The sequence below is a fragment of the Notamacropus eugenii genome, chromosome 2, assembly GCF_028372415.1.
Source record: "Notamacropus eugenii isolate mMacEug1 chromosome 2, mMacEug1.pri_v2, whole genome shotgun sequence".
Lineage (NCBI taxonomy): Eukaryota > Metazoa > Chordata > Mammalia > Diprotodontia > Macropodidae > Notamacropus > Notamacropus eugenii.
The window spans coordinates 287,110,487-287,136,106 of record NC_092873.1 but is presented as its reverse complement, the minus strand read 5'-3'; the positions used below and the strand labels follow the sequence as shown (position 1 = coordinate 287,136,106).

General features: G+C 36.2%; 1 protein-coding gene and 1 long non-coding RNA gene across 6 annotated transcripts in view; one reads left to right on the top strand and one right to left on the bottom strand.

The window, feature by feature from the left end:
- Nucleotides 1-25,620, top strand: part of WDR47 (WD repeat domain 47) — an 81,468-nt gene that overhangs the window by 41,709 nt on the left and 14,139 nt on the right. For 3 of the 5 annotated variants that reach the window (XM_072644199.1, XM_072644197.1, XM_072644200.1), the window contains exons 5-12: nucleotides 1,106-1,908; nucleotides 6,444-6,570; nucleotides 8,418-8,596; nucleotides 15,808-16,068; nucleotides 17,405-17,477; nucleotides 18,302-18,459; nucleotides 19,800-19,969; nucleotides 20,895-21,065. In XM_072644199.1, coding sequence (XP_072500300.1) covers nucleotides 1,106-1,908; nucleotides 6,444-6,570; nucleotides 8,418-8,596; nucleotides 15,808-16,068; nucleotides 17,405-17,477; nucleotides 18,302-18,459; nucleotides 19,800-19,969; nucleotides 20,895-21,065 — 1,942 coding nt within the window. The remainder of the gene's footprint in view (nucleotides 1-1,105; nucleotides 1,909-6,443; nucleotides 6,571-8,417; nucleotides 8,597-15,807; nucleotides 16,069-17,404; nucleotides 17,478-18,301; nucleotides 18,460-19,799; nucleotides 19,970-20,894; nucleotides 21,066-25,620) is intronic. The other 2 variants (XM_072644198.1, XM_072644201.1) reach the window with 1 other exon arrangement.
- LOC140527348 (uncharacterized) lies at nucleotides 2,228-15,812 on the bottom strand. The gene is made up of 2 exons (XR_011974774.1): nucleotides 11,040-15,812; nucleotides 2,228-5,906 (listed from the first exon to the last, which is right to left on the bottom strand). It is a non-coding gene; the product is annotated as an uncharacterized lncRNA (long non-coding RNA).

Sequence of the window (25,620 nt, the reverse complement as noted above, 5' to 3'; positions counted from 1 at the left end):
TAGACACAAGTACCTGAATGGCCATTCAGCCTGATGTAAGTAGTATAATTAGTTGAGTAGTAAGCCAAAGTAAGCATTTAGCTATATATATATGCTACTTGAAATTTGTCATTTTTCAGCTTTCACTTTTCTTTTTTTTGTCATATATTTAATCACATTCATTCTTTAATTAAAAATGACTTATTTTCTTTCATTGTCACTTCCTACCCCACTGAAAAAAGAGAAAGAAAAAGACAAAATCCTTGTAGGAGAAATGTATAGTAAGTGAAACAAATTCCTACATTGGTCAATATATATATTGGCCGTAGCCAAAATTTTGTCTTATTCTACATATTTAATCTCTAACCTTTCCATCAGAAGATGAGAAGCTTCATCACAATCCTTTGTAATCATGGTGGAACACTGAATTGATCAGAGTTAAAGCTTTTTACAATGTAGTATAAATTGTTAAACTGCCTTTCACTCTGTATCATGGAAGTGTTCATTTACTCAAGGCCTGTGGATAAGAACAACTGCTGCCTTCTTGCAAGATGTAGAACCAAAAAACCAACACTTTTTATTAGCTAGCCAAAACAGTCTCATTATTGACTCCCTATTTCAAAGGCTCCATCTTTCATAATGAGGTCTGTCCTACTATGGTCACCCTGTTAGAATTCCTGGTAATTCAACTTTCACTTTCTAAGATTTGGCAACTTTAAAATCCTACAAATAATGAAAAATCTTCAAGTTCTATGTACACCCACACACCCAGACCCACATTTTAAAAGATATTTTAATATGCAGGTCAATCCTACTGCATGGCTTTAATCTTTGCTGTAGTTTAGAGTTTAATGTGCACTGACTTCCATGGAGATTGTTATTTTAGGAGGTTTATATTGAAAATTCTGATCAGGGAGGTAGGGGGAGCAGAGTTTAGCTGTTCATATGAAAACATTTTTCATACAATATGATGATATCTTGTGGTACTCTGTTTTTTGTAGTTAAAAGACTACAAAGACAAGTTTGACAAAATCTTGTATTTGAAAAAGAAATTCTATTCTGTGTTTGTGATCCCATAGTAGTATCCTTTTCATGAATAGTCAATTTTAGCATTTTTTCTTTACAGTTGGAATTTACCATGCAAGAAGCTGTGCAGTGTCTCCATGCATTAGAAGAGTACTGCCCTTCTAAAGATGACTATAGCAAACTCTGTCTGTTACTTACTTTGCCTCGCCTGACTAATCATGCAGAATTCAAGGACTGGAACCCCAGCACTGCACGAGTTCACTGTTTTGAAGAGGCTTGTGTTATGGTAGCAGAGTTCATCCCGGCTGACAGGAAACTAAGTGAAGCTGGTTTTAAAGCAAGTAACAATCGTTTATTTCAGCTGGTAATGAAGGGACTACTTTATGAATGTTGTGTTGAATTTTGTCAGAGTAAAGCAACTGGAGAAGAAATCACAGAAAGTGAAGTACTTCTTGGCATTGACCTTTTATGTGGTAATGGTTGTGATGATTTGGACTTGAGTTTATTGTCATGGCTTCAAAATCTTCCACCTACAGTCTTCTCTTGTGCTTTTGAACAAAAGATGCTGAATATTCATGTTGACAAACTTTTGAAACCCACAAAAGCTGCATATGCTGATCTTCTTACTCCTCTTATCAGCAAACTTTCCCCTTATCCTTCATCTCCAATGAGAAGGCCTCAGTCAGCCGATGCTTACATGACACGCTCTCTGAATCCTGCTTTAGATGGCTTAACTTGTGGCCTAACTAATCATGATAAGCGAATCTCAGATCTTGGAAACAAAACTTCTCCAATGTCACACTCCTTTGCTAATTTCCATTATCCAGGGGTACAAAACCTTAGTAGAAGTCTTATGCTTGAAAATACAGAATGCCATAGTATTTATGAAGAATCACCTGAACGGTAAGTATCTGTTTATAAAAATTACTATAGGGGTGATAGAAAGCAATTGACATTTGTGCAGAGTGAACCTTATCTTTTGAAAAATTAAATTGTATTTTATTTTCATGAAGATCTGGTTTCTCTCCCTCCTACTTTCTCCTTCTCTCCCCTCATTAAGAAAACAAGAAAAACAAAACGCCTACTAACAGCATGGATAGTTAAGCAAAATAGCATTGCTATGTTTCCCCCCACCCCCCCAAAAAAGTCTCAATCTACACTGACTCTGTTACCTCTTTAATTAGGAGCTGGGTAGTGTGTTTAATCATGAGTCTTCTGAAATTGTCATTGGTAATTCTGATCAAAGTTAAGTATTTCAAAGTTGTTAGTCTTTACAATATTGTTGTTATTGTATAAATTATTCCCCTGGTTCAGTTCTTACAACCCTTCCCAAGTTTCTCTGAAACTATCCCCTTCATTATTTCTTATAGCACCATAGTATCCTATCACATTGATATACATATATTATTTATTCATCCATACCCCTGTTGATGGCATCCCCAGTTCCCAGTTCTTTGCCACCATAAAAAAAAGTGCTGCTTTAAATATTTTTGTACTTATGTTTCTTCTGTATTTGATTTCTTTGGGATATAGACCTAGTAGGAATATTGCTGGGTCAAAGGCCATGCACAGTTTAATAGCTTTTTGGGCATATGAACCTTACAGTTCTTGAGACTAGCACTTTAAAGTTAAGTCCTTACATTTTTAACCAAAATGCCTACCTAGCACAGGGCCTGGCACACAGCAGATGCTTAATAAAGGTTTGTTGATTGGTTAATATTTTTAAGTAACGTTGGATAGAGTTATTGAGAGGCATGGGAATAATAATAGTAAGAGCAGACATTTATATGACACTTTGAAGTTTGCAAAGAACTTAACATGTATTGTCCCATTTGATCCCCACAATCATATAAGGTAGTTACTATAGGTATTGCTGACCTAATCTTTCAGCTGAGCAAATTGACCCTCAGAAAGATTAAGTGACTTGCTCTTATGATGGAATAAGTCAAGTGGTATTAAATGCAAATAGAAATGCATTCCTGTAGGCATCCTTTGTTGTGGTTGTGCAGTTGTTTCAGTCATATCCAACTCTTCTTGACCCTATGTGAGGTTTCTTGGCAAAGATACAGGTTTGGTTTGCCATTTTCTTCTCTAGCTCATTTTATAGGTGAGGAAACTGAAGCAAATAGGGTCAGTTGACTTTCCCAGAGTCATACAGCTGGTAAGTGTCTTAGGTCATATTGGAAATCAAGAAGATCAGTCTTCCTGATTCTAGGTCTGGTACTCCATCCACTGCATCACCTACTTGCCTCTGCATATTAACTTAGAAAACCATAAGTTAGTGTTATGTTGGATTGTATTTTTATATACTTTGTCAAACATTTTTCAATTGCATTTTAATCTGATTTTGGCTGCTGTATTAGGGAGGTTAGCAGGCTACATGGGGCCTGAATTTGACACCTGGACTAAGTGATTTCACAGGTTCTCCTCCAACTCTGACATTTTTAAAGCAAGAAGTACTATATTCTGGAAACAGTGACCACCTTAAAACACCATGTAGAGTCTTTTTCCTTGCCTTTAATCCCATTTTTCCTCACCTTCTGCTCCCAGAAGGGAATGGTCTCTCCACATACCATAATCCCTACCAGGCACTGATACTGTAAAGAGGGGAATCTGACTCATAATCAAATACATTTATTCCAACTACTAACACAGCCTCTAGAGGTATCTTTCCATGAGAAGAGTACATGGTGGGGTAGTAGAAGAGGAAGGAAATAAACATTTATTAGGCATATATTAAATATAATAAGCACATTATTACATGCAAGGCACTGCAGTAAGTACTTTGTAAATAGTGGCATCCTAACATCTCATATATGAAATGGGAGAGAGTCTTTAGTAGTGAACATGAGTAGTCCTGAGTTTTAGGCATGATATTTCTTAAAACTTTATATTAAATGTATTCACTAGTAGGTGAATATGTACTCCTTTGTCAGTAAGTATGCTGGCAAAAACTTTTTAAAGAATGTTTTTGTGTGCACCATTAGTCAGCATTGAATCAAGTAGTGAAATAAGAATTGACAAGAAAGAACGACTGCTTATGTTATTAAATGAGTGGTGGTAAGGACCTGGAAAGCTTGTGTCATACCATATGGAAAAGGGAATGGAATAAGTATTATGTAGCACCTATTATGTGCCAGGTACTGTCCTGAGTGCTTTACAAATATTACCTCATTTGATACTCATAACACATAGGAATGGAAGATTTGCTCAGATGCCTTATTATTGCTAATGAATGTATATTTTAGGAATAGTCTATATTTAGTCTATCTTTAGTAAGTAGTTTTTTCAATTGCTTTCAGGCACTTAAATACTATTTCATCTCTTAAACTGCAAATTATGTACCATAAGTATAAACATTAGTGGAAATTAATTCCTTAGCCTTTTTAAATTCAGTGACTAATTTATATTTTGACTATTTCATAGGTTTATATTCCTGTTTTCCCACTTAATTTCTACATTCATTATTCTTCCCTTAATAGCTAACATCTACAAAATGCTTTAGATTTTGCAGAGTACTCTACATAAGCGATCTCATTTGATCCTCAGAACAACTTGTGAGGGAAGTTCTATTATAATCCTCATTTTATAGATGAAGAAACTGAGCCTCAGAGGGATTAAGTGACTTGCCTAAGGTCATATAATTAGTAAGTGTCTAAGGTAGCATTGGAACTCAGGGCTTCCTGACTCTTATCTAGTGCTCTATACATTCAGCTAAATAGCTACCTTATTCAGAGAATAATAAAAAAAATAATAAAATAAAGCCTTATTTTAAAAATTTCCATCACAATAAAATAATACTTATATTCAATTCATAATTATTCATGTTACAAGGACTTTTAAAAAATGAATGAATAAAGCATTTTTTAAGTGGTTACTATGTGGAAAGCACTGTGCTAAGTGCTGGAGACACAAATAGAAAAGGAGCTCACATTGTCATGGGGAGACAACACACAGGAAAAGTTTCAGCTGCAAATCAGATGGAAAAGTTCATGTGATCCTCAGGGAGTAGTAGCAACACAGATGGTAATGCCTCTTCTTTAATGTTATTTTTGCACGGATAAAATCGCAATTTCTGATGTTGAGCCATTGGACCATGCCAAGGACTTTCGAGGTAGGAACTTTGTGTTCTGGGTCTTCAGAAGCTAGGGCTATAGTGCCAGAAGGAGCAGTTACCAGCCTGCATTTCCACAGAGTTGCTTTCCAGGATGATTGCTATGAGCTTTAGGCTGGAAGCATTGCTATTCTGAAAGCTTTTGGGTTTAGGGTCATGGGCTGCCTCCATCAAGGTCAGAGGAGATATAGTTTTTATGATGTTGGTGGTAGTTTAACTTATCTGACACATGCTGCCTCCTCTCTTCTCCAAAGGGTGTCTTGCTATTTTAGCTTGCCTACCCTGTGAGTGGAAGTTGGTTGGGAAATCTGGCTCATTCTCCACGGGGCTTCCTTCCCTGTAATGGTAGCTATGAGGGCTAAGCTGGAAGTAATATCAGTGACCTGGGCTAGAAATGTCAAACTTGTGGTCACTGAACTGCATCAGCCCAAAGAGTAAAATGTAATTGGGAAATGTTTAGCAAAATAAATACAGTAAAACATGTTAGTTTTACTGTTAAAGAATGTTAGTTTGTTGTTTTCTTAGTGTATTGTCTGCAGGAATCCATTTTTATTTGAGTTTGATACCACTAGTCTGGAGGGAAACTGCCCATGGCTCTTTTTATATACATGTCTGTTGATAGCAGTTGGCCAAGAGTTGCTGGTGCTAGTGAAGAAGCAACCCTTCTCCTGAATTTCTCCCCTTGATGGCAGGATGCTGGACTTTAAGAAGGTCTGATAGTTTGGGGACACAGCTGTTCCTAAGGCTCTTGGTTCAGGGTCCTGGTCTGTCTCCATTTAGGTTGATCCTTGTAGAGGTAAGAAAGTAAAAATTGCCAGCATTTCTGAAGAATGTTAGAAATAACCAAATATATCTCAAGCATATTCTTAGTGATATATACTCAAAAATGGGAAATTAGAATAGAGAAATTGAATAAAGTTTTTCACGAAAATATAGGGAGATATGAAGAATTATATAAATTTAAAGCAGGAATAGAGCCTAGAAATCAGTCATTTATTTTAGCTGCCTTACTGAATGAGGAAACTGGAGCACATAGATGTTAAGTGACTTATCAGAAATTACATAGCTAATTAATAGGCTGGTACTTTAGTCCAGTGATCTTTTCACCACGCTGTAGGGTTTGGAGGGTTTCCTAATGTAGTACTTTGATTTTTCAATAAAAAATCAATTTTCAGTAAATTTTCTTGTGTTACCTTTGTCTTATATGAGAATTTTCTTCATAGCTCTTTTGCTAAAATGTTTCCTGTTACAATATATCTATTCCCACACCTGTTTGCCTACACTAATTTCATGATTTTTTGTTCCTTTTGTACTTTATGGAAAGAAGTGATACTCCTTCAGAAACACAGCATCCTGTGAGCAGTGAAAACTTAGAGCAGAGTTCAGCTTCAGAAAAAGAGCCAGTAAATGGAACACAAAATCCTGTACCAGCCAAGCAAGAAAAAAATGAGGTAACATCAGTGTTACATGATGTAATTTAAATAAGAACTAGGACTTGTTGATTTGGAATTTAGCTATATTTTTCTGGTGCTCCTTTGGGGAAGTACATTTAAACGTTTTCTTGTGAATGGCTAATTTTTTCCCCTTCCCTAATGAATGTAGGGTATTAAAAAAAAACTTTATCATCAAAGATTGGGCAATGTAAATTTGTCAATGTGTGTATTACGTTTTCTACTAGGTCTATGTATTTCCAAACCAAGAGTTATAGAAAATGGATCAAATATAGGCTTGGGTTTTTATCTTGTAATCTTTTTTTTTACTGACTTTAATGAGAAAGCTACTATTTATACTATTAATGTAGAACTGTACTTGAATTTGAGCTTTGTGGGTTGCTAGGTTATTTTTTCTTGACCATTCTTTCAGTCCTGAAGGAAAACTATATAGTTTTTAAAATGGAGTTTAAATCTTATTTTTTGTAGCACCATTAAAAAAGGTCATGCAAATTAAAATTGTTGAGTTGAAATATTTCATGGTGTCAGTGAAATTTCTTATTTATACTGATGATACTGTTGTGTTGCAGTTGCTCTCTCCCATAACTATTGCTGTTAATGATTAATTGGAGAAAGAAACCATTTAATGTACTATTGATAATGAGAAATTGTTGGAAATAAACATTTAATCATTTACCTAATTCATTCTATATGATTTTTCCAGTAGAAAATGGCTAACTTTAGTGGTGAATAATAAACTCATTTGTGTTTTTAACAAGTCAACAATTAGGTCATGGTCTTTTTTCCTATTGACTTTTGAGAATGGTATTTGAGAATAGTCTTTCTCTCTCTCTCTCTCCCTCTCTCTCACTCCCTCCCTCCCTCCCTATTAAATATACACACATGTGTGTATGATATACATATGTGTATATATGTACATACAGAAATTCTCTTAGAAGAGAACTCTTAGAAGTTCTAACTTGATCAGCCCTAGAGCTGATCATTTTTTTCTAAGATGCCTTCAATGCACCTGACCTGTTAACTGGTATATAGCCATCCCAGAGCAGAGTAGGCCTATTATGACGCTAGAACAGAACCCATCTTAGTAATAGAACTTGGTGTTTGTTGCCAACAATAGAATCTAGCAAATATTAATCCGTATTCAGTGCCTTTCTTCTAGATGTTATATAAGTTACTTTGCCAATAGGAAGACTGAAATAGTTTAACTTTTTTTTCTTTTTGTTTTTAGAGGTCATTTAAAACCATACTAAAATACTTCTTAAGGGTGAAGTTTTATAAGATTTCCTGTCTGGAATAATTAAGGAATTTTAATGCTTAAATTAAACATGTTGGACAAGACTATAGAAATATTTTGTGGAATAGTAATAGCTTTTGTATAAAAAATTAAGCTTGTAGGTCATAATAAGAGATAAACTTTTAATTGCTTTTTCTATCAGCACTGATAAAATTATTTTGAGCCATCTGGATTTTCTTGTTATATCTCCCTTGTGACCACTAGCTTATATTTTTTTGAGATGGTTGGTTAGGGGTTTAGTCTGTGACCTGGAAACAGACCCAAATAGACCCTAATTGGCCTGCTTGAATATTGAGTCATGCTCTTGGCCTTACTGGTATGCTGATATTTTGTATATAAAACAGTATAATTGATATTTAATATGTATGATGATATTTTGTATATAACAGCATAATCAATATTTAATATGTTTGACAGCTAAAAGACTAAATCAGTAGATTTGATAGTAAATTTATTGTAAGATTTATTATAATAAAGTTATTACTAATAGTTTATTAGGTATGTGTCAGTTTTTTAAAATCTGTGTTTAATATAATATTCCAATTTTTTTAAGCTTCGTGATTCAACAGAACAGTTTCAAGAGTATTATAGGCAGAGATTACGCTATCAGCAGCATTTAGAACAGAAGGAACAGCAACGACAAATTTACCAGCAAATGCTACTTGAAGGAGGTGTAAATCAGGAAGATGGTTCTGACCAGCAACAGAATCTCACCGAGCAGTTCCTTAATAGGTTGGTTTTTTCTGGACAATTCTTTCCATTTTAAAAAAGTTAACTGAGTTTTTACAAAATAAAAGTATAGAATGACTTTTATTAATGTAGCTAAAAATTTTGAGGTTCTCATACCTTGCTTCCAATAATTTCTTGTGTCTTAAAGATCCTCATGTTACAGATTTGCTCACACTCACCAAGCTCCTATTCCTCTTGTCCCTCTATCTGGGCACACTCTTTTCAAATAGTGAAGATTATTAGGGCTCAGGACTGTGCTATTCAGAATCACATCTTCCAGGGCTTTGTCACCACTGACTGTCCTTGGTGCTAATTTTGTTTGAAGGGAGGGTATCAGGACTTAAAAACCAACATATCCTTAGGGCTTGATCAGTGGAGTACATCATTCTCTATTTTGCCCTCCTATCCACTTTTTCTACACTTAAAGAATTTTTCTAGGGTTCTCCATCTGGCTAAATCATCTTAAGCATTAACACCCTGGAAACTTTCACAAGTCTTTTACTCTTTAATCAAACAAGGATCACCAGTGGCCAGAAAATAAGTTACTCTTTTCTGACCTGGGAAATAATTAACAATTATCACTAGTTATGAGCACCTTTCACCTTCTTTAAACAGTATCTGCCTTTCAAAGTTAGGTATTCATAGAGCCAAACATCTCATAGAATTCTTCAGAATCATCTAGTCTGATCCCTCCCTTTTGCTAAGTCATTCACAACTCATTTATCCTTTTAAAATATCACCAGGGACAAAAAACAGTAGCTATTCCTTTTCCTTCTCCTCCAGTTACCTTGTATTTATTAATCTGTGTACTTGTATCTTTTGCCATCTGACCCCTTGTGCCCCTAATCCTCAAAAGAATGTAATTTCTTTGAAAGTACGGCTTTTTTGTCTTTGTATCCCTAGTGCCTAGCATAGTTCCTTTAACACATAATTGGCATTGTATTAAGTGAGTGATGAAATTTCAATTCAGTGAATTCTATAACTTCTCTTGTAGCAAAATCTAGTTTAATGCTGTCAGGAAATATATTTAGCATTGCTTATATTTACAGACAGCTATGTCAAGAAACTTAAAATATTGCTATCCTTAGAATAATAACTAAATTTATACATTAGAATGGCTGTATTATTCTTTAACACCCTTTCTTTTTAATTTATCCCCACTCATTTAATTTTTTCTTATCAAATTTTCCAGTTCTTTAATAGTTTTATTTGTTTTTCCATAGACCTTCTAAATGTTCTGCATATCTTATTATGTCCAAAAAGGACGCAGTGCTTTATTACAAAGCCTAATTAAAATTTAGTTTAATACAGGGGTTCTTAACTTGGGGTCTGTGAACTTACTTCAATATATTTTATTTGCTTTTATAATCCTGTGTATTTTATTTTATGCATTAAAAACATTATTTTGAGAAGGAGTCCATAGGCTTTACCAGACTGCCAAAGGAGTGCATGACACAAAAAAGGTTAAGAAGCCTTGGTTTAGTGGAAGAATTGTTTCCTGGTTCGTGCCTTTCCATCGTGTCAGGTATCCTGTATGGTCTCCAGCCTCCCCCAGGAAGAAAAGAAATACTATTCCATTACAGACCAGAAGGGGAGAAAACATTCCATTGTGCCACTTCTCCTACCTGGTTTCCAGCCTCTCTTGGGAATAGGAAAAGATTCCACCCTTCCAGAGTAGAGGACAAAAGATATTCTATCAAGTCTTTAACCTGGTCCCTGCCCATGGGAAAGGGGAGTAACACTGTTCCTTCAGCTCCAGTCACTCACCTTCTCTCCTGAAGCTGCCTATGGCCCTAAGGAGCTCTTGGTCACATTTACATGGACAATGAAAACCTACCTGAACATGTTCTTCAGTGAACTTCCTCTTGGTCTTACCATTCCCATCTTAGTGATTTTTGAACTTCCCTCCCCCACTCCCTACTCCATCCTTTATTCCTATTCCCCTCAACCCAGCACACCAATATCATACTCTATAGCTACCCTCCCCTTCTGCCATGCTCTCTGGAATACCTTTTCCATAGGTAACAAACTTACTTTCATCTTAAATTTTTTCCTTTCCCATACCTTCCATCTTCTGGCTGTTACTGAGACCTGGCTCTTTCCTGGTGATCCTCCTGGCCTCAGTTTCCAGCACTGACTACTTTGACTTACTTCCCCCAACTCACTGGAACACTCCTCTCTCCCCATTATCACTTTCTGCTTCTTCCCTGTCTTCCATCACTCAGTAACCTCTCTTCCTTTCACGTTGTGCTATTACTACCTACCACTCAACCAAAATTCTGGTAATGGTTGTCTGCAGACCCCCAGATCATTCCCCTTCCTTCCCCAAAGAGTTTGATACCTACCTTATGATTTTTCTCTCCTCCCCAATTCCTGCCCTTATTCTAGGGGACTTCAGTATACATATTGATATTCTCTCAAACACCCTAACCATTCCTCAGCTTACTTATTTCTCATGAGCTCCTCCTCCACCTCATCTCAGCCCCACAAGTGTTCATGTTCTTGATCTTGTCTTTACCCATAAATGCACTACTTCCCTTCATGAACTCTGATAGTCCTTTATTTGATCACGATCTATTGTTTTGTCCTCTCTATGACCTTTAATCCCAGGACTCCCCAGGCCATTACACCTAGACTAACTATACTCTCTTCCCTTCCCTTTTAGTGAACCAGTTTCCCTCTATACTATCCCTTTACTCTAGAGTCACTTGTCCTCTTCCTTATGGTATTGCTGATCTTGCCTTGCCAAGCTTTGGTCCTGGATCATTCCTATCAGCTGTTGCTGCTGCTGCTACACATGTGCTTCTCCGTGAAACTGGAGAAAGTCATGAAATGCTGCTGACTGGGTCCATTACAGATTTATGTACTATAACCTGAATTGGGCCTTTACTCTGGCAAGGTAGTCTTTTTTTACACTGTGCTAATTAACTCACTATCCCATCCTCCACAGCAGCTCTTCAAAACCTTTTCATCCCTCCTTAAAAACTCCCATGACTCCCCCTTGCCTGACCTTTTCAGTTGAGAACTTGGGCTCATATTTTATTGAAAAAACTGAGGTCATCATTTGCCTAGCCCTCCTTCTTCTTACCTCTTCTTTATCTTGCCACCTTATCCTAATCACCCAGCAAACCCCTCTGTATGCACAGGTGATCCCATTCCATAACTCCCTTCTCCAGCAGATTGTCCCCTTTATCATTCTCACTCTCTCATTTATCTCCAATCTTTTTGTTACTGTCTACTGGCTACTGTCTACAAACATGCTCATATCTTCCCCATTCTAAAAAAAACCCTTTCTTGATCCTTCTGTCTCCTGACTGTCATCCCATAACTATTCATCCTTTCCTCCTTGATACTCCCTTTCTCTAGGTTTCCTTGACACAAATCTCTCCTGGTTCTCCCTCTACTTATTGGATTGATTAGTCTTCTTTGATGGATCTTTGTCTAGGCAATGCCTATTACCCACTGGTGTCCCACAGGACTCTGCTCTGGGCCCTCTTTTCCCTCTGTAATATTTCATGTGGTGGTATCAGCTCCAATGGGTTTAATTACCATATTTATGTTGATGATTTTCAGATCTACTTATCCAGTCTTGACTTCTCCACTGACCTCTACTTTCACATCTCTAACTGCCTGTTGGTTATTTCAAACTGGATGTCCCATAGATGTCCTAAAGTTATTGATCTTGAAGACAAGATGCCTTTAAGGATTATAGGTCTCCTAGAAGAACATGGCAAATAAAAAAATCTGAACATACCATAAACAGGAAATAATACAAGAAGACTGCCTAGAACTACTGAATACAGAAAACAGATCAGTAATTGAGAGTCCACCAATGTCCTCTAGAAAAGAAAAAACATTCAGAACCCAAGATACATAGTGGTTAATTTAGTAATTCCAACAATAATAGCTAGCATTTATGTAGCACTTTAAGGTTTGCAAAGCACTATAAATATCTTATTTTTTTGAAATCTACTTTTGAGGTAGGTGCTATGATTTTTATAGATTGAGAAACTGGGGCAAACAGAGGTTAAGTGACTTACTTGTCTAGTGTCACAAATTTCTAAGTGTCTGAGGCTAAATTTGAATTCAGATTAGTTCCTGATTCCAGGTCCATGGTTTTATTCACTGTGTTTCCTAGCTATAAGCAGTCAAGAGAAAGACCTTCAAATACGAAGGAAAGAAAACTTGAATAATACAAGACTATTTTGCACTTAGTAGAAATTGTAGAAAAAAATGGAATAATATATTCTAAACAAGAAAAGACCCTAAGATGTAACCTCAAATCACAGACCCTACAAACTTGAGCCTAATCACCAAGAAAAAAAGATGGCCATAAGGAGTAAGAGCCCAAGTTGCTGCTGCTGATACAGTAGCAGACAGTGATAGTACAGGACAAGGGATGGGCAGAACCCAGAAGAGTAGACAAGCAGCAAAAGTCAAGTTGGACGTCATGCTGTTGCCTGAGTAGAGGCCCCTTATGCAAGCCTCTAACCCAGGAGGAGAAAGTAGTACATAATGGTCCCCCAGCAAGAGTCCGTGCCTTTGTGAATGTATCATCTAGCTAGGCTCTGTTACAGAATACCAGATAAGAAGAGTAGCTTCGCATCCAGAAAGGTGAAGCAGTCAGTTAGTAAACTGTGTAGGGATTTGAGTAAGAGATATGCAAGAAAAGAGAGTTTTCACTGGAGCAGCTAGTGATTTTAGTTAACGCAGTTTGGGTGAACAGTAGGTTGTGGTTAGATGGAAGAATTTTCTAGCCATAGGGTAGAACTAGTCCTGGGACAGGAGGCAGAAAAGAAATTTGACAAGAAAACCCCACAAATTAGATAATTATTCCCCATTAAGCAAAGCTTCACTGTACTAGATTTTTGTTTTATTTTTTAGCATCAACATTATCTTTGACTCATTTAAATTGTGACTCATTCTGTTGGATCCCTTGCTTCTGTGACTTGTGTTTAATTACTTTAGTCATGACCTAGTTTATAGCTGTGTAATTCATTTTTTGTCCCTATAGTGTTCCTTTCCCTTTTGAATTAACTGTTTTTGATAAGCTACTTTTCTGTCTTGCCAAAGTTATTTTGAAAACAGTTTCATCATTTTGGACATGGCAGTGACACTGAATTTGATGATTTACAAACTTAATGCTTTCACAATTAATTTAATTCTTTTACTAGATAAAATAATGCTGGACCAGGGACTGTGGGACCCTATGATATGTACCATTAGGCTGACATCTCTTAATTGTTCTCATATATAATACTGAAACTAGCTATCATCTTATCTAGGGCTTAAAGTAATAGGACCATAATGTGTATATATTATTCCATTCTTTCAATATAATATCTATTTTCAAATCAGCCAACAGAAATTCAACTAACTTTATTTAATGTATTGGTTATTATTAATAGTTTTATGCTTTTCTAGAAGTTTGCAAACATCATAGCTGATTTGTTCCACAATCCTATCCCCAAGATAATATACTCTTATTTAGTAGTTTGGTATTTCATTGAAATTGTTATATCATTGAGGTGAGTATTCCATACAATACAATCTATCCATGCCTTCTCATCTCATGTTATTTTTGTTCATGGTCTTCCATAAATCTCCAAATGGGGTAATTTTGTTATTCTTTTTCATTTACACAACTGCTACTTTCTAATGACTTCCTCTCCCACATCCAAGAGAACCCTATCTTATAATAAAGAAGTGTAGTACTTGTTACTTTATAGGATATTCTAATTTGAAGAGAAATATAATTTATTCTATGCCAATGAGTAAATTGGCAGCTAGGTGGCAGCTAGTGGATAGAGTGCTGGACCTGAGTCAAGAAAACTCATCTTCCTAAGTTAAAATGTGGCCTCAGACATTTACAAGCTGTGTAAACCTGTGCAAGTCACTTAACCTGTTTGCCTCAATTTCTCATTTATAAAATGAACTGGAGAAGAAAATGTATCTTTGCCCAGAAAACCCCAAATGGGGTCATGAAGAATTGCTTATGACTGAAACTACGTGAGTGATAACAAATAATGAGTAAGTGGGTCTTAGTGAAAGTTTTTGGTGAAAAGGAAACCAAAGGGAAGACAAGATGAATACAGATCAGGAAATTTTGAAAGAAGGTTTTTTGTTTTTATTTTTTACTTTTCTGTGGACTTTATTTTTTGTGATCTATATTTCTTAATTTTCTTCCTTTTTAATTTTATATGAGTAAATGGAATTGACTCTAGAATCCCTTCTATGACCCTCCAAAAAAGTAGATTTTATTTAATTCATTTGATTGACATTTTACTTTTCCTTAAGTGTGATAGAAAATAGTTAATACCAAATGTAATATTAACTGCCATTATCTCTTAATCATCTCAGCAATGTCAGACTTCCAGTAATGTCCTTGCTGGTTGGAATCATGGTCTTGTGGTCTGAGACTAGCTTACATTCACTTAGCAATTGGGATATGTGAACCCCAGAGTGAAAGTTCTCATTATGAGAGTATTACATCTTTCAGATCATAGTGTCTGGAAATCTGGTGGACTGAAGAAGCATAGTCTGGTAGTCTGGGTCAGCACACCTACTATTTATTGTACAGGTATGGCCACCAGACCTCTAGACACCATGCTTTGGGGGACTTAATCATCTCAGTTTTGGAATTCCCACCTTGGGGCTTAGATGTCCTGATAGAATTTGTGAGCAAAAATTCATATAACTCACTGTTTCAAACTAGAACCATCAGGCCAACCTTCTACCCATGAATTGTGGTCCTGGTCTTGTTATCTGCTATCTTGTACCAGACCTAAGGATTACCTCTATGTCATGATCAGGTATTACAATAAGATTTTAATTGAACCTTTAATTTTTTATTTTTTTAAACATTAATGTTAAGCATGATATTAAATGGAAAATTCCATAAAAAACTGTTTTATGTAAAAAAAGTAATGATAAAATGAAGGAAAACCTTCTGCTTTACAGTTAAACTTTGAATATTAAGAGAGCACTCATTTTGAAAAATCTGATGTTACTTGACACTGGTGCTATAGGAAATAATAATGACATCTATTTTAAGTAAATTGGCTAATAATTGCTTTTTGTTAATGATTATCATTTTCTAATATGTAAACTTATTACAAATGACCTATGACAAATATTTTTTTCCTTTCAAGGATTTCATCCTTTCTGAAGTGATGAATGTAACTTTTTTCTTTTTTGAAATAATTGTCTTACAGATCTATTCAAAAGCTTGGAGAATTGAATATTGGTATGGATAGTCTTGGTAACGAAGTACCAACACTTGGCAAACAATGTAATGGAAACAAAGGGAATGTATCTAACAACGCTTCTGCAGCTAGTTTTGTAACACCTCCTCCAGACTCTAATCAGAGGGTAGTAGTACCAGATATACAAAATATGAATACCAGCACTCCTCTAAACCATGGATCAAATCAGATTCCTCTTCTTGAAGAGTCACCTGTCCGTGGGAACCAGATGTAAGTATTTAGTTTGCTCACAATTGGAGTGTAAAACTGGTAGGTAGCACTCCAGGAAGTACTTGATTGTTTCCATTTTGAAAGAGGTGAAGATGACGTGCACCTGGATCACATCTGTTTCTACCCTTCCACTTCCTTTCACACATCTGAAACTAGCTAGCTCACTTTTAGCCTAAGGACTGTGTAATGGCCTTCAGGTCTAGGTAGCCCCGTTCTTTTAAAGGTTTTGTGGAGTTGATATCAAAGCAAAAGTTATTAGTTAAATCACAATAGGTCAGAGCTCCCAATTAAAAAAATTCCTAACATTCAAACAGAGCTCTTTGTCCTAATTTAAGGCTTTGTGTCTCTAGCTAACTCTTTGGCCTCTTTATATTTGAAGCAAAATCAGAGTACAGGATATATTTAGGTAAAGAGGCAGGCAGTGCATGTAAACAGTGTCTATTATTGGACAGGCATAAGGAGAAGTTGGGGAAAAAATAGAACTTTCCTCAGTCCCTGAAGAGATGAGTCAATCTATAATGTTGCCCCGAGTCCTCTGTTATAAGATGTTTGTATGACTTGAGGGTTCCTGTCTCTGCTCAACCCTCCTTGCAGTTTCTTTTTTCAGTCCCCTTCATATCACTGATATCTTCCAGCTTGTCTTCCTCAAGTCTCAGGCAGGTTTGAACTGCTCCTCAGTTCTTGGAATCCCTAATCCTTTCTCCAAGTCTGTCTCTTACAGATTTTGTGTATCACTTTAAGAACTCCCAAGTGTAACCCAAGTCTACCTTGTGACTCAATAATCACAACAGTCCCAAATTGCTCTCAAGACTAAGAGGAAATGCTTGTCCTCCGAACTACAAATCTTAGTATGCCGATCCATTCTCAAATCCATATTAAATTACTAACATTTAGCTAAGCTGATTCTGTATAGATATTAGCACAGTGCTTGGCACATAATAAGCACCACATGTCATCATCATCCTCATTGTCATCTTGTCCCTGTTGGTTATTATGTTAGGTGCTGCATTGCTTGAAGTCTTTAGAAAGCATTTAGTCCTGCTTGGCAGGGTGTATGCTCTAGGCCCCATCTATATATCTGGGTAGGAATAGAGAATGATAATTTACATAAGACTTGTTGTGTACCTCTGTGTCAAGCGCTTTACATTATCTCATTTGATCCTTTGGTGGGCTGCAGGTTGTGCAGGTCTGCTATAGATGGAACAGTGCTAGACATATGTGTTCAAGAAATGCATGTGGACTGATCTAATAAAAGTTAGAGATTGAAAACTATAAATTGATCTTATTTCGGTTCTAATATTCAAAACACAATGAATTTGAATTTCTATTCAAACAGCTCAACAGAACATTGTGTCATTCAGCCACATTTTTCAGATTCTTCAGGTGCTCTATCAAAGTCAAGAGAAGAGGTAATACTTTTAAAAGTCTTCACTTTTTATAATCTTTTGGTTTGAGGAATTTGCTGTTTGGTAAAGACAGTCATTAATATTATTAGCAGGTTGTGGTCATTTCATTGACTATTCATTTCACTCCTACCCATTTTCTCTTTCTCTCCTTGTGTGGCACCTCATCACTGTTTTTACATGATTAGATGGAAAAATTCAACAGAAATTTGTAATTATCAAAGAAGACAACAGAGCAAATACAGTAATGTATGTGACATGCTTTGCAAACCATAAAACAATATATACATTTGGATAATAATTATGTATCCCATGAAAACTCAAAGGAATAAAAAATTATTATACAAAATTAGTTTTAACCATAAGAACAAAAATATTCAAAATAAAAAACAAAAAAATATTCACAATAAATTTTGAAAAGGTATCTTTGCAGTTACTTGGATCTTAACCCTCAATCTTTATGCCTCCAACTTCTAAAAATAAAAAATACTGCTAATTTTCATTTTCATGGAATTTTCCCTAAATTCTCAGGATGCTATTCCTGATTTGAAAAAATAAAGCTCATTTTCTGATATACATTTGTTTCTATATCTTGTTACTGTGACAGAAGAAATAAGATGTTTTGAGAAAACATGAATATTTCTGAGTTTACTTGTGAGGAAAGAGAAGTAAGTATAAAAATTAGGGAAATTTGAGTCTTATACAATGAAAACATCTGATTCTAGTTAATTGAGCCTTATGATGATCAGATAGGAATCTTACTATAACATACAGTTGAAATATATTTAAAATTGAATATATATTTAATTTTAAAAACATTACTTCTACAGGGTGATAAGTCAAAGAAGCAGTTTGTTTGTATTAACACCTTAGAAGACACACAAGCTGTTCGAGCAGTGGCTTTTCATCCGGTTGGTAATCTGTATGCTGTTGGCTCAAATTCAAAAACTTTGAGAGTATGTGCTTATCCAGAAGTCATTGATCCTAGGTATGTATAAATGATGACAATCAAAAAGACAGTCATCACCGTCTTAATTTTTAATTGTCACATTGACCCTTTTCAGCTGTCATTGTCATTCTTCTATTTTGTTTTTAAAATCAGCTATTTTGTGTTAGCTTTTTTTTTGCAAGTAAAAAATTTATTTAGAGATACTTGAAGTAGATGTGTATGATTAACTTTACAAAAAAAAATCATAAGTATGTGTTTTAGGTGACCATTAATTTTACAATGCCATTTATGCCTTTATAATATGTGTGGGTTCAGATAGAATAATGACAATAACAGTAATGGGCAGCAAGGCTGCACAGGGGGGAGAGTTCTGGGCCTCAAGACATTAGCTGTGTGACCCTGGGCAGGTCACTTACACGGTTTGCCTCATTTTACTCGTCTGTAAAATGAACTGGAGAAATAAATGGCAAACACTCTCTTATCTTTGCCAAAATCCCAAAGGTCGCTAAGAGTTGGATGTGACTGAAACAACCGAACAAAAACAAAAAATCCAATGATTTATATTTATGTAACATTGCATTTTAAGATCTGCTATTCTATTAGAGAATATATTGCCTGATTTGCCCCTGCTTCGGGAGCTCCTGAGGGCTCCCCTTATTGATGCCAGACTTAGTGTGGACACTTAATTGGCTTAGCCCATCTACTGCTCATAACTGATTGTTTATTTCATGTCTGTGGGGAAAAATAGTATATGACAAAGATGTGGTATCTTGTTTGGTGTTTGTCTTTTCAAAACAGATATAATCTAATCATTAAAAAATTATTGTGCTGATAATTTTAAGAAATGGAAGAGGAAACAGATTTTGTTAGCTAGATGGCAGCTAAGTAGCATAATAGATAGAGTTCTGGTCTTGGAGTCGGTAAGACCTGAGTTCAAATACTCCCTCAGATGCTTCTCAGTGTCTTCATCAATAAAATGGGGATACTGATAGCATCTTCCTCACAGGACTGTTGTGAGGCTCAAATGAGACCATGTATAGAGTGATTTGCAAGCCTTACAACATTATGTAAATGATAATTATTACTTTTAGCATTTTTTTTATAGTATACCACATTTGCTCGGTGAGCCTTTAAGCCAGATGTGGATGAAAGAAAACTTTAAAAAGCACCTAGATTTTGAAATATCAAAAAAATTTGTCAACTAAAGTCAAGTCTGATATAGTAAGATTGTTCTGATCCTTACATTATTTAGGAGCAATATTAAACCAGAAATCAAATTTAACGTGTTAATAAACATTATTTCGTAAAATGTTATTTTGAGCAATTTATGAACCAGGTGAAAGTTTACAGTATATATCATAGTTATTTTCTCTTTCTAGTGCATATAGCTCTCCCAAGCAGCCAGTAGTACGTTTTAAGAGGAATAAGCATCATAAGGGATCAATCTACTGTGTGGCGTGGAGTCCTTGTGGGCAATTGCTAGCTACTGGCTCTAATGACAAATATGTCAAAGTACTACCTTTTAACGCGGAGACTTGTAATGCAACAGGTAGGGCACAAGAATTTCTTGTAAGTTTGTATCCATTTAATTTCTCCATTGTGCCTCTGACAAGACACTTCATTTTATGACTATTTTAACTGAAATTAAGAAACTTAACACAGTTTTGATATTTTAATAACTTAGGTAATGTTCATATAACAGTGACCTTTTTTCATTCATAAACTTTAAATGTGACAAGATGCTGTTTGAGCCTGGATATGTTGTTTTAAATAAATATCCAGGATTGTACTAATAAGGGATTGGTTAACATCTGATTAATATTTCTTTTCTTTTCTTTGGATGAGACCTAAGAATGTAGTACTAGTCCTGTAAGCTTTCATTTCCAGTGAGGTGAAAGAGGAGGTGGGGGAGGAAGACGAAAAAGGATCAATAATACTATTATAAAATGATTATGAGGACTAGTCATAAGAGCTTGGTCAAATAAAAAAGTGTTGTTAATTTGAGTCTCTTTTTTCCGCTTAGCAATTCATCTTTTGCCATTACATCATTTTTCTTGAACAATTATGAGAAATTAATGCTTTGATTTCTCAAGTTTATATTGTTATAATTTATCCAAAGAAATGAATTAGATAGTAAAATCTAATTCTAAATTTAAAAAAAGCACCTTAGAGAATCCCAGCTATGTGTAGTGGGATGTATCAGATTTAAAATAGCTTCATAATCTCAAGTTATCACAGTAATATGCAGCAATATTCCTTAAATTCATAAGATTCAGTTCAACCTCCTCAGATGAGGAAAAAGGAACCCAAAACATTTTAAATGATTTCCATAAGGTTAAACAGGTAATAGTAGAGCTGACGTTAAATCTTAATCATCTGACTTCAAAATCAGTGTTCTTTTCCTCATATCATGCTGCCCCTATGCCATAGTTCTTATGTTTTTCTTTTTTCAAAATTTTAAATTACTGTTTCAGGACCTGATCTGGAATTCAGTATGCATGATGGGACCATTAGAGATTTGGCTTTTATGGAAGGTCCCGAAAGTGGTGGAGCTATTTTGATAAGTGCTGGAGCAGGAGATTGTAATATTTATACAACAGATTGTCAACGAGGACAGGGCCTCCATGCTCTGAGTGGTCACACTGGTATGTAATGCTTGATTGTAGTTGTTTTATGAGAGCCAGTTTTTAAAAGTGTATTATAAAGTTGGTAACTATTAGACAACATTAAAAAATAAACCATAATTTGTAAAAAAAAAATATGTAAAACTGAAAAGTTCCATTATTTTCAGTTTTTAAAAGATCATATATTAATTTTAATAAGACAGCAGCCACATCACGTTGGGGTTTTTTTCTGTCCCCTTCTGAACAATTTTTTCTGTTTACTTATTTTTCTGGATTTGGTTATTATTGTTTATACTGTTTATATAGTTGTAGTCATGGTTATGTTTTAGAAATTTTGTTTGTGTTTTCTTCACTGTGTATTACTTCATATTAGTCTTAATAGATCTTTTATTCATATTTGCCCTTCCTTATAATATAAATTTCATTATTTTCATATGCCATCATTTATTTAGTCATTCTCCAGTTTTTGGATATATGAGTTGTTTCAAGTTAATAAACATTTAGTAATCACTAAATATTTATCAGAAAACATTTATCAAATGCTGGCTATGTGCTTGGCACTGTGCTAAAGCACAAAAAGAGGCATATGACAGTCCCTGTACCCAAGGAGCTTACAATCTAATGGGTAGACAATGTGCAAGCAAATATATACAAAGCAAGCTGTATACAGGATAAATAGGAAGTGTGTTCGTCCTTCGTTGCTGAAGAAAACCATGCCATCAGAGAAATGATGACATGACTTGCACTTGACTTTGTTTTTGAGTGAGGGAGGGCTGTGCAGGTCACCAGTCTCACTTCTCCTCCAGAGCCATCTGAATCCAGTGACCAGATATTCATCAGGATGACTAGAGATGACCCAGGATGAGGCAATTGGGGTTAAATGACTTGCCCAAGGTCACACAGCTAGTGAGTGTCACGTGTCTGAGGTGAGATTTGAACTCAGGTCCTCCTGACTCCTGCACTGGTGCTCTATCCACCTCACCACCTAGCTGCCCCAAATAGGAAGTAATTAACAGAGGGAAGGCACTAGAATTAAGAGGGGCTGGAAAAGGCTTCCAATAGAAGGTGGGACTTTAGTTAGGACTTAGAGCAGGTCTGCACAGCATATGGCCCAAGGACCCCTTACCATCCACCAAAGGATTTCTGGAGACCTGAGAAAAAATGTAGGCTTGCCCTGGTGCACTGTGTCCTGATTGTCATGTGACCCGAGGCAACCAACCATTGTCAGTCTGTCTCTAGTTTAGTCTATCTGCGCCTGAAGAAGTTTAGTTTAGCCTGTTTTAATTTTGGCTCCTACCTACTGCCAAGTTGTGCAGATGTAACTTAAAGGAAGTCTGAGAGTCCATTAGAGTAGAGGAGGAGTAGAGATGGAGAAAAGCCAGAGAAAATGTCCGGGGCCATGGACCAGCCATGAAGGCCAGTGTGACTGGATCAGAAAGTACCTGGTAGGGTATAAGGTAAAAGAAGACTTCGGAGGGAGAAAGGAGCTAGGTTATGAAGGACTTTGAACATCAAACACAGAGTTTTATATTAGCTCCTGGAGGCAATAAGGAGCCAGTGGATGAGAGAGAGAGAGAAAGAGAGAGAGGAAGAGAGGAGAGAGAATGAGAATGACTTGTGCTTTAGAAAAATCACTTCTGTGACTGAATGGATTGGAATGGGGAGAGCCTTGAGGCAGGCTGACTTACCACCATCTCTTAACAGTAATCCAGGTGTGAGGTAATGAGGGCCTGCAAGAGTTGGAGCAGGGTTAAAGGAGAGAAAGGGGAATATTTGAGAGATGTTGCTGAGGTGAAATCAGTAGGCCTTGGAAATAGCTTGGAGGGTGTGGGAGGAGAGAGGGGATGCTGTGAGAGATAGTAGTCCATGATCACTCTTAAATTGTGAGCTTGAGGGACTGGGAGGATGGTGTTGTCTTGGACAGTGATAGGGAAAGTAGGAGGATAGGAAGGTTAGGGGAAAAGATAATGAGTTTTGTTTTGGACATACTGAGTTTAAGGTGTCTATTGGACATGCAATTTGAGTAAATGCCTACTATGTACCTGGCACTTTGCTAAAAGCCAGAAATAAAAATAGAAGCAGAAAGAAAGACTGTTCTTAGCTTACATTTTAATGGGGAAAGACCAGACATAAAAGGAAGCTGAAAGGGGAGGGTGGGTGGAGAAAGTAAAAGGAGATGATGGTAGAGTAAATTCAGAGAGTCAGAAGTGGAGCCTGGAGAAGAAGGAAGACATGACTGACCTTTGTACTTTTGTTAAAACAGAGTTATGGGAGGAATCTGCCCATCAGAAGAAGGGGCCACTGGAACATTATGTACTTTCAGTGAGAAAAGATCAAGTGTGGAGTGAATTTCCAGAAGGAAGATTCTGCTTTGGCATGAAGGAAAAAATTTGGAGAGGAGGGTTAAGAGTGTAGCCCCTGCTGCAGACCTGCTGGTCTTTGGCCAGCTCTCTCAGAAGCTTTCCAAAACAAAACCGACAGATAGTTTTGTTGTTTGTTTGTTTGTTTGTTTTTTTGCTATGATGAATGGTGCTACTAGAATAATTTTGTACAGTTAGGTCTTTTTCCCCCCAGATGATGGCATCATAGAGTCAAAGGTCAAATCCTTAGGGTCTAAGTTTAATAAGTTTGAAGTCTATTTTATTGTGGAATTGTGAAGAATACATTTCATTTGAAGACACTTCTCCGTTTTAAGATATACTTCACTATTTTAAATTGTGAATTTTGAATAATTCTGTAGTATTACTTTTCTCTACACCAGATTTTCATTAATTAGGCTCATGTATTTTGCTATCAGTATTTGGTGCTTATAATGAATAATTATCTAGAGTACAGTTTGACTAAAGAAAGATCATTCAATGACCATCTTTATGCAGATGGTTTCTAGGTTTATATATCTAGCCCTAGTCTTTCTCCTGAGTTCCAGTCTTTCATTACCAATTCCCTTTTGTACATCTCTAACTAAATGTCTGGTTGGCATCCAGAACTCATCATATCCAAACAAAACTCATTGTCTTTCCTCTGAAACCTTCCACTTTTACTCTTGCTCAGGTTACTCAGGCTTGCAACCTCACTGTCATTCACAACTCACTCTCATTCCATGTATCCATTTTGTGGCTACATCTTGTCATTTCTACCTTCACATCTCGTGTGTGTGTGTGTGTGTGTGTGTGTGTGTGTGTGTGTGTGTGTGTGTATGTTGTATGAATATAGGAAAGGATATATATATATATATGTATGTATATATATATATATATATATATATATATATATATATATATATATATATATATATATATATATATATATATATATATATATATATATATATATATATATATATATATATATATAATGACTTGTATTATTGCAGTAGCCTTCTAATTGGTTTCCCTTAAGTCCCTCCTTAAGGAGGGGCAGCTAGGTTGTACAGTGGATAGAGAAATGGGCCTGGAGTTAGAAAGACTCATCTTCCTGAGTTCAGATCAGGCCTCAAACACTTAATAGCTGTGTGATCCTGGGCAAGTCACTTAATCCTGTTTTGTTTGCCTCCGTTTTCTCATCTGTAAAATGAGCTGCAGAAGGAAATGGCAAATCACGCTTGTTTCTCTGCCAAAAAGATACAACTGAAAAAACAACAAAGCTGAAGTAAGGCAAGGGGTGGAGCATAAGGACTCTAGTCCCTGGTATCTGTTAGGGGCAGCTAGGTGTGCAGTGGATAGAGCACCCCGCCTGGAGTCAAATTTAATCTCACTTACTAGTTGTGTGACCATGGACAAGTCACTCAACCCTTTTTGCCTTAGTTTCCTCATTTGTCAAAATGAGCTGGAGAAGGCAGGTGGCAAGTATTTTTGCCAAGAAAATCCTAAATGAGGTCACAAAGAGTCGAACCTGACTGAAAAACAACTAAACAACAAAAAGTTCCTTCCTTTTCCAATCCATCCTCTACACAGTTTGCCAAAGTTATTTTCCCAAAGTCCAGGTCTGACCATGTCATCTACTCCGTAAAATCTGGTGGCTCCTTATTACCTTTAGGGTCAAACATAAAGCTCTCTGTCTTTTAAAGCCCTTCAAAACTTGACCCTTTCCTTCCAGACTTCTTACACTTTGACTTTCTTCCATGTACTCTGTAATCCAGCCACACTGCTCTACTTGCCTGTCCTGACAAAGGGCATTCTATCTTGAGTCTTTGTGTTTTTGTGCTAACTGCTCTTCATCCCTGGAATGTTTGCCCTCTTCACCTTCACCTTTTATCTTCTCTGGCTTCCTTCAGGCCTTAGCTCAAATGTTACCTTCTTCAGGAGGTTTTCCCAATTCCCCCCAGCTGTTAATGCCTTGCCCTCTCATCCATTCCATCTCCTCCATATAGATCTTGTTTATACCTAGTTATTTATATGTCTCTTCTACTAGAATGTGAACTGCTTGAGATCGGGGACTAGTTTTCTCTTTCTTTGTATCCCCAGCATTAGCACAATGTTTAGTAGTAAGACAGTAGAGTTTGTTGACTAACCCATTAATATTGTTACTACTACTACTACATTAGATGTATGGTGTTTTAAAGTTTGCAAATCACTTT